At 27.9% G+C, this 10,000-nt stretch overlaps 1 protein-coding gene across 1 annotated transcript in view; it reads right to left on the bottom strand.

Moving 5' to 3' along the window:
* LOC137622738 (hemicentin-1-like) overlaps positions 1–10,000 on the bottom strand; it is a 65,821-nt gene that overhangs the window by 13,779 nt on the left and 42,042 nt on the right. The window contains exon 3 of the mRNA XM_068353331.1: positions 3,510–3,697. Within this exon, the coding sequence (XP_068209432.1) occupies positions 3,510–3,697 (188 nt within the window). The remainder of the gene's footprint in view (positions 1–3,509; positions 3,698–10,000) is intronic.

Raw genomic sequence — 10,000 nt, 5'->3', positions numbered from 1 at the left:
CTCTCCGTTTTATTTTAATACTTTATGTCAATTAAAATCCTCATTTTTATATAAAGATTTCCCTTTAACTGGTTAGAAAATTTACATTCTTAAAAAATCAATATTATAAATTTATTTTCATATTCCATTGAAATTTATTTAGCTTTTATTTATGATATTAATATCCAAAGCTAATGACTTAAGTAACGTAGAATTGCGAATAATATACAAGTATATTTTGCTCAATAAAAAAACAAAAACAAAAGAAAAATCATGTTTTCCCATTTCAATTCCCAAAATAGTTCTCTTCGGTATTACAGTCTTACAAATAAAATTACTATTTTTTCATCATAAAATTTTGAGAATTAGGTAAACCTTCTCTTGCTCGTATTTCTATTTCAAAAATATATTTATAAAAGATATAAAGTTTATTTCCACGATGAAGTCTAGGCCTTTTTTTTTTTTATTTCCAGCATAGAAAATACTCTCTCTTTTATATCTTGCTTTTAGAAATTTCGCCTTTGATATTCCATGATTGTGGTTGAATTTTAACGTTTTTATAAATCAAAAAGCTGCGAATTATTAAGTATTTATTTCTCATATTTCCAGTATCCAGAAACACACTTCTTAAATAAGAGATAATAAGCTGAAATTTATTAAATAAGAGTAATAATAAGCTAAAATGTATTAAATTAGAGTAATAATAAGCTCAAATATATTAAATAAGAGTAATAATAAGCCAAAATATATTAAATAAGAGTAATAGTAAGCTCAAATATATTAAATTAGAGTAATAATAAGGTAAAATATATTAAATAAGAGTAATGATAAGCTAATATATATTAAATAAGAGTAATAGTAAGCTGAAATATATTAAACAAGAGTAATAATAAGCTAAAATATATTAAATAAGAGTGATAATAAAGTAGAAAATATCAAATTATAGTAATAATAAGCCAAAATATATTAAATAAGAGTAATAGTAATCTCAAATATATTAAATAAGAGTAATAATAAGCTAAAATATATTAAATTAGAGTAATAATAAGGTAAAATATATTAAATTAGAGTCATAATAAGCTAAAATATATTAAATTAGAGTCATAATAAGGTGAAATATATTAAATAAGAGTAATAGTAATCTCAAATATATTAAATAAGAGTAATAATAAGCTAAAATATATTAAATTAGAGTAATAATAAGGTAAAATATATTAAATTAGAGTCATAATAAGGTAAAATATATTAAACAAGAGTAATAATCATCTAAAATATATTAAATAAGATTTATAATAAACTGAGATATATTCATACCTTGTTCTCTAGTATCGAAGTGTACGAATTTCAATCAATTTTTACAACTAAAAGACAAGAATGAATAAGTTTATTTCATATATTTTCAGTGAGTAAAAATATAAATCTGCGTATCAAAAATATAGATATTTAACCGTTGTTGTCTATAACGTCCCAACATACGAAGTTGAAAGCATTTTTGTAACAAAACAAAAAATAAATTTGTTGTTCATATTTCCAAAAACCTACGTCAGAATGAATAGTATTTATTTGTTAACTAAAAATGAATAAGTTTTGTTTTTGAAATTTCCACAAATTTACATTATGAATGATAGTATTTATTCCTCATCATCATCATCATCAAAAAATAAATTTATTGTTCATATTTCCAAAATTGTATGTCAGAAATATAGTATTTATTTGTTAGCTAAAAATGAATAAGTTTTGTTCTTCAAATTTCCACAAATTTACATTATGAATGATAGTATTTATTCATCATCATCAAAAAATAAATTTATTGTTCATATTTCCAAAAACGTACGTCAGAAATAAGAGTATTTATTTGTTAGGTAAAAATGAATAAGTTTTGTTTTTCAAATTTTCACAAATTTACATAATGAATAATAGTATTTATTCATCATCATCATCATCTCTTAATGCTATTGACGTAAAAGTTAAAAAATTATTAAGTTTCGTTTTTATCTTTCCAGTATCCAAAAATATGTTATTTAAATAATATTAATAAAAACGTAATTTTCAATCTCTAAATTCTCAGTATGCAAAAAAATGTGTAATTTTTCAACGTTTCTTTCTCATATCCATTTATTCCATAATTCCAGACGCATTTCAGTGCATTTACATTGAAAAAAAAGCTACATGTGAATAAGTAATAATTTTTTTATAAAGTATCCAAAAGTATTCATCATAAATAAGCTAATTTCTGATCTCTAAAAATCACCGTATGCAAAAAAAAAAAAAAAAAAATAATAATAATATTTAAAATTCCCTTTCATTTTAAAATGTTTTTTCTTCAATAACCAGTTTATTCTTTGTTTTTCTTATATCTCCATCTTATATTCCACAATTTTAGACGAATTTCAATGCATTTGCATTACAAAAACCTACATAAGAACAATTTTTAATCTCTGAAATCCCCATTATGCAAAAAAAAAATCTATCTTATGTTGTCGTTATTTCTAAAATATTAGTAATTTTTTCTATAAAAAGCTAGGAGTTTATTCATTGTTTATTTTTCTTATCTCCATTATGTGAAATCTCTTCCTTTAAGATCCTTCCGTTAGATTATTCTCTCTTTTGAAATATTCATGATCGGTCGTAAAAAGAGCCAAGTTGATGAGCTACTGCGGGTGAAATCTGCGGGAGTAAAAACGATGGTTTGGAGATGACACGCGGGGGCAAAAAGATCACGGGGTTAAGATGATGAATGGCACCCGAGAAGAAGGCTAAAAAGTGGGGGAAAGTGGGTAAGAGGAAGAAGAGGTTAAGGACTGGGGAAGAGGTTAAGGACTGGGGAAGAGGTTGGGGAATGGGGAAGAGGTTAAGGAATGGGAAGAGGGTTATAGGGAGGTTAGCTTGAATTAAGTAGTGAAGTTGAAAGGACATTTTTTCTGTGGGAATAAAAATTGTGAATAATGTCCGGATCTTTTTTGATCAGAAGAAAATAGATATTACCATATGTCTTCGTTATTTCCGTTAGATGTATTTATGAATGAATTTTGTTGTTGAAAAAAAGATTCAAATAGATATTCAGTAACTTTGACCAGGGAATATATATATATATATATATATATATATATATATATATATATATATATATATACATATATATATGTATATATATATACAGTATATATATAGGAGTATATATATATATGCATATGTATATGTATGTATATACTATATATATACTGTATGTATATATATATATATATATATATATATATATATATATATTATATATATATTGTATATATATATATATATATATATATATATATATACATATATATATATATATATGTGTGGTGTGTGTGTGTACCTTAACGAAAGAAAACGGAAGAATAACATCAAATGAATATAACAGAATATACTTAACAATAATATCAACATAAATTTAATTGATATAAATACTGAATAAAATTTACTTGAGTGCCCCTCAAACCATCAAGCCAACCAAAGAAAACGGAAGCCTGACAACAATATAGATTGGGACTCACCGTTCTGTCTCTAAGCCGGAAAACCTGGCAATCCAAGACGGCAGTTTTACCCTTGTTGATCGTAATTCTCGAAGAGTTGAGATAGTGGAGGAAATAGGGCAGGGTTTCCGGGTCGGGGGTCGTAGGGGGCGGCTCCGTTGTTGTCTCCGGGATGTCTATACTTGGGGCGAAGCCCCCCACGTGAGGTACTGTTAGTAAATAGAAGAAATGTGGTTAATTTTCAGTTAATTTAAAGAAATAATTCAATTTCTTTGGGCTATTTACAGAGATAGATAATACACTTGTACACAGTCCCTGACACACCTCGCTCTGAAGACACACCTTGCCACACACGTACTTTGCGGCAGGTAACCAAACAGATAGTGCAGAGGTGGTGGGCGGGGGCTAAACACAGGAACTCCCCACACACTGATGGTGTGGCTGGGTGAACTTCCTCAGAGCAAGGTACACCAGGAATTACTGTGTCCAACTGTACGTGTCAAATTTACGTCAAACTCCCTTTAATACCTTTGAATGGGATGGTACAGCTGGCTTCATAAATCTGAGTACACAAAACAAAAATCTGTTATACAAACGACTTCAAGATTATAGTCTTTTATTTATTATGCGGTTGACATATGTCTCTTTAACTTGCTGTGTTACTTACCTAAAATCGTGAAGCTATTTTTGCTATAATGGTATAGTATCTGGTATATATATATATATATATATATATATATATATATATATATATATATATATATATATATATATATATATATATATATATATATGTATATAAGTAAGTAGTAAGTATGTATACATAATTGCGTACTGTAAGGGAATAACATCTTTTGTATGTATGTATACATAATTGCTTACTATAATGGAATAGTATCTGGTGTGTGTATATATTTATATATATATATATATATATATATATATATATATATATATATATATATGTGTGTGTGTGTGTGTGTGTGTGTGTGTGTGTGTGTGTGTGTGTGTGTACACAATAGTAACGTGTTCGCCTAGAATTCTCATGGCAGCAGATCGATCCCAGCCCGGACCGTGAATTAAAGCTGTATACTGGAGAGGCCACTAATGTGTTTGGGCACCACAATGGGGGCTTTGCCTTGCCCAGCTGACGTTCTGGTGAGCATCTATTCTGGTGGAATTGAAACCACACAGTCTTACTTTACTTTACATACGTACATACGTGTATACATACATACATACATACATATATATATATATATATATATATATATATATATATATATATATTATATAGAGAGAGAGAGAGAGAGAGAGAGAGAGAGGAGAGAGAGAGAGAGAGAGAGAGAGAGAGAGAGAGAGAGTAATGTATGTATATTAAAATATCATTATCTTCTAATCCGACTTGAATTCCGTTTGGGACCTAAAATAAGAAAGAAAGAAAAATTTCTCTACGACCAATTAGGAACCAGGTTGTAGGGGGCCTTATGTCTGCTATGCGGCACCCTTTGACTGAACTTCTGACTCCTTCCTGCCTCGGTCATCCTTCTGCTGTCCTTTCATCATTATCCTGTTTATCTTTTCGTGTTTTCATATATTCTGACTCTTTCACAAGCTTATCATACTTATGGGCTGTCTTCGTGCAAGAGCCCGTGCTCCCCTTTAATGGGGTCCAATCTAAAACCAACCAACTATTCCCACTTAATACGATAATCTCTGTCCATTGATATGTAACTCAAGATCCATTCTAGTCAGAGTTCTCTTGCTTGAGGGTACACTCGGGCATACTGTTCTATCTTATTTTTCTTCCTCTTGTTTTGGTTAAAGTGTTTATAGTTATAAAGGAGATATTTATTTTAATGTTGTTACTCTTAAAAATTTTATTTTTCCCTGTTTTCTTTCATCACTGGGCTATTTTCCCTGTTGGAGCCCCTGGGCTTATAGCATTCTGCTTTTCCAACTAAGGTTAAAGCTCAGCAATTAATAATAATAATAATAATAATAATAATAATAATAATAATAGTGTGTCCAACGCTCCCCTCCTTCATATTAGCATCCTGAATCGACGCGTGCCATTAGGAAAGGAGACTCCATATCCTTTGGGAGGATCAGAGTCGAAATCAGTTGTATATACATTAGGCATCAAAGGATTGTGATCATATTAATCAATTACTGTTGGCTGGAGGCTTGATCGACGAGGGTATATCGTAGGACATTAGTAAAGCAGATATGTGTGTATGTGGAGAGGAGAGAGAGAGAGAGAGAGAGAGAGAGAGAGAGAGGGGGGGGGTTGCTGTAAATGCGTTTCTTGACACTCAAATATTAAGGTATAGTTATGTATTAATATCTTATGACACGATTTCCTATTCTCTCTCTCTCTCTCTCTCTCTCTCTCTCTCTCTCTCTCCTCTCTCTCTCTCTCTCTCTCTCTCTCTAGTGATATGGATATGATTGAAAGTAATATATATATATATATATATATATATATATATATATATATATATATATATATATATATATATATATAATCTTATCTTAAGAAAGAAAATGTCTACAAATTTTGTTACACATACTATATACACACACATATATATGTATATATATATATATATATATATATATATATATATATATATATATATATATATATATATATATGTGTGTGTGTGTGTGTGTGTGTGTGTGTGTGTGGTTTTTACATACAGTATAGGCCTATATATATATATATATTATATATATATATATATATATATATATATATATATATATATATATGTGTGTGTGTGTGTGTGTGTGTGTGTGTGTGTGTGTGTGTGTGTGTTTAATTACCGTAACGGGAGGAGCCAAGAGAAAAAAAAAAGTACATTATGTTCTTTATTATATAGGCTACATCCACCCCCCCCCCCTACAAAAAAACAGGGCAAGTCCCTTAGTAGATGGGCGAATTGTTTAAACAAGTTCACGCGGGTACGTATACACCTCCGAAGAAGTGTCATAACAAACAGATCATTATCCGAAACTACCATACAGGGCAATTAGTAATCAAAGAGTAGTTACCATAGTTCCTCATTTGAGTCTTATTTAAAATCTTAAACTCGGTAACTGCGGAAACATCTCAGTTGTGTTGTTAGTTCTAGTGCGTGAGGGTCGTGATCTACTGAGCAGGTAATTTTGCTTTACATAACTTTGCTCGATGTTTTGTTTTCATTTTTCTGTGGATTTATATAACTCGTGTTTATTTTTATCCGGTTTTCGATATGTTTGTACTTCGGTGTTCAAAATATGGTTCACTGATTTTTTTTATCGGATCTGATGGATTTATTTATATATATATATATATATATATATATATATATATATATATATATATATATATATATATATATATATATATATATAGAAATGTGTGTATTATATGCATATTATACGTATATATATATATATATATATATATATATATATATATATATATATATATATATATATATATATATATATGTATATATATCATATATATAAAATGTTTCATATATATATATATATATATATATATATATATATATATATATATATATATATATATATTATATATATATATATATATATATATAATGAGTTTATGTTCTGCTCCTATGTCGATGATGGCTGTTATGAACCAGTAAATTGAAACTACATACAAATATAAAGTGTTGGTTAATTATTCTCATAAGCGCACTCATAGAGATATATAAAGCTGAAGTTCATTGCGTATTTCATTATATATGGCAGACTTAATCCTGAAATGCAACACCAAAAAGTTTTTGCAGAAAGAGTCTGACTTGGCAAAAGGTTTACAAATTGACATAGTTCATAATAGGGATTGCGAATTTTTTTTCTTTTTTTTTTACTGAAAACTGGGGAAAAACTTTTTTCCGTTTTTCTTTTTTCTACTGAAAGCTGGGGAAAAACTTTATTTTCCTTTTTTATCTTTTTTTTTACTGAAAACTGGGGAAAAACTTTTTTTCCGTTTTTCTTTTTTCTACTGAAAGCTGGGGAAAAACTTTATTTTCCTTTTTTATCTTTTTTTTTTACTGAAAACTGGGGAAAAACTTTTTTCCGTTTTTCTTTTTTCTACTGAAAGCTGGGGAAAAACTTTATTTTCCTTTTTTATCTTTTTTTTTACTGAAAACTGGGGAAAAACTTTTTTCCGTTTTTCTTTTTTTTTACTGAAAGGCTGGGGGAAAAACTTTATTTTCCTTTTTTATCTTTTTTTTTACTGAAAGCTGGGGAAAAACTTTATTTTCCTTTTTTATCTTTTTTTTACTGAAAGCTGGGGAAAAACTTTATTTTCCTTTTTTATCTTTTTTTTTACTGAAAACTGGGGAAAAACTTTTTTCCGTTTTTCTTTTTTCTACTGAAAGCTGGGGGAAAAACTTTATTTTCCTTTTTTATCTTTTTTTTTTACTGAAAACTGGGGAAAAACTTTTTTCCGTTTTTCTTTTTTTCTACTGAAAGCTGGGGGAAAAACTTTATTTTCCTTTTTTATCTTTTTTTTTACTGAAAAACTGGGGAAAAACTTTTTTCCGTTTTTCTTTTTTCTACTGAAAGCTGGGGAAAAACTTTATTTTCCTTTTTTATCTTTTTTTTTACTGAAAACTGGGGAAAAACTTTTTTCCGTTTTTCTTTTTTCTACTGAAAGCTGGGGAAAAACTTTATTTTCCTTTTTTATCTTTTTTTTTTACTGAAAACTGGGGAAAAACTTTTTTCCGTTTTTCTTTTTTCTACTGAAAGCTGGGGAAAAACTTTATTTTTCCTTTTTTATCTTTTTTTTTACTGAAAACTGGGGAAAAACTTTTTTCCGTTTTTCTTTTTTCTACTGAAAGCTGGGGAAAAACTTTATTTTCCTTTTTTATCTTTTTTTTTACTGAAAACTGGGGAAAAACTTTTTTCCGTTTTTCTTTTTTCTACTGAAAGCTGGGGAAAAACTTTATTTTCCTTTTTATCTTTTTTTTTACTGAAAACTGGGGAAAAACTTTTTTTCCGTTTTTCTTTTTTCTACTGAAAGCTGGGGAAAAAACTTTATTTTCCTTTTTTATCTTTTTTTTTTACTGAAAACTAGGGAAAAAACTTTTTTCCGTTTTTCTTTTTTTTACTGAAAGCTGGGGGAAAAACTTTATTTTCCTTTTTTATCTTTTTTTTTACTGAAAGCTGGGGAAAAACTTTATTTTCCTTTTTTATCTTTTTTTTTACTGAAAGCTGGGGAAAAACTTTATTTTCCTTTTTTATCTTTTTTTTTACTGAAAGCTGGGGAAAAACTTCATTTTCCTTTTTTATCTTTTTTTACTGAAAGCTGGGGAAAAACTTTATTTTCCTTTTTTATCTTTTTTTTACTGAAAGCTGGGGAAAAACTTTATTTTCCTTTTTATCTTTTTTTTTTTACTGAAAGCTGGGGAAAAACTTTATTTTCCTTTTTTATCTTTTTTTTTTACTGAAAGCTGGGGAAAAACTTTATTTTCCTTTTTTATCTTTTTTTTACTGAAAGCTGGGGAAAAACTTTTCTTTTCCTTTTTTCCTTTTTTTTACTGAAAGCTGGGGAAAAACTTTATTTTCCTTGTTTTTATCTTTTTTTTTACTGAAAGCTGGGGAAAACTTTTCTTTTCCTTTTTTTTTTTTTTTACTGAAAGCTGGGGAAAAACTTTATTTTCCTTTTTTATCTTTTTTTTACTGAAAACTGGGGAAAAACTTTATTTTCCTTTTTTATCTTTTTTTTACTGAAAGCTGGGGAAAACTTTTCTTTTCCTTTTTTCCTTTTTTTTTTACTGAAAGCTGGGGAAAAACTTTATTTTCCTTTTTTATCTTTTTTTTTACTGAAAGCTGGGGAAAACTTTTCTTTTCCTTTTTTTTTTTTTACTGAGAGCTGGGGAAAAACTTTATTTTCCTTTTTTATCTTTTTTTTTACTGAAAGCTGGGGTAAAACTTTATTTTCCTTTTTTATCTTTTTTTTTACTGAAAGCTGGGGAAAACTTTTCTTTTCCTTTTTTTTTTTTACTGAAAGCTGGGGAAAAACTTTATTTTCCTTTTTTATCTTTTTTTTTTACTGAAAGCTGGGGAAAACTTTTCTTTTCCTTTTTTTTTTTTACTGAAAGCTGGGGAAAAACTTTATTTTCCTTTTTTATCTTTTTTTTTACTGAAAGCTGGGGAAAAACTTTATTTTCCTTTTTTATCTTTTTTTACTGAAAGCTGGGGAAAAACTTTATTATCCTTTTTTATCTTTTTTTTTACTGAAAACTGGGGAAAAACTTTTTTCCTTTTTTCTTTTTTTTTACTGAAAGCTGGGGAAAAACTTTATTTTCCTTTTTTATCTTTTTTTTACTGAAAACTGGGGAAAAACTTTTTTCCTTTTTTCTTTTTTTTTACTGAAAGCTGGGGAAAAACTTTATTTTCCTTTTTTATCTTTTTTTTACTGAAAGCTGGGGAAAAACTTTATTTTCCTTTTTTATCTTTTTTTTTACTGAAAACTGGGGAAAAACTTT

Source organism: Palaemon carinicauda, chromosome 29, assembly GCF_036898095.1.
Source record: "Palaemon carinicauda isolate YSFRI2023 chromosome 29, ASM3689809v2, whole genome shotgun sequence".
In the NCBI taxonomy this organism is placed as follows: domain Eukaryota; kingdom Metazoa; phylum Arthropoda; class Malacostraca; order Decapoda; family Palaemonidae; genus Palaemon; species Palaemon carinicauda.
This window is presented reverse-complemented; position numbering and strand designations above follow the sequence as displayed.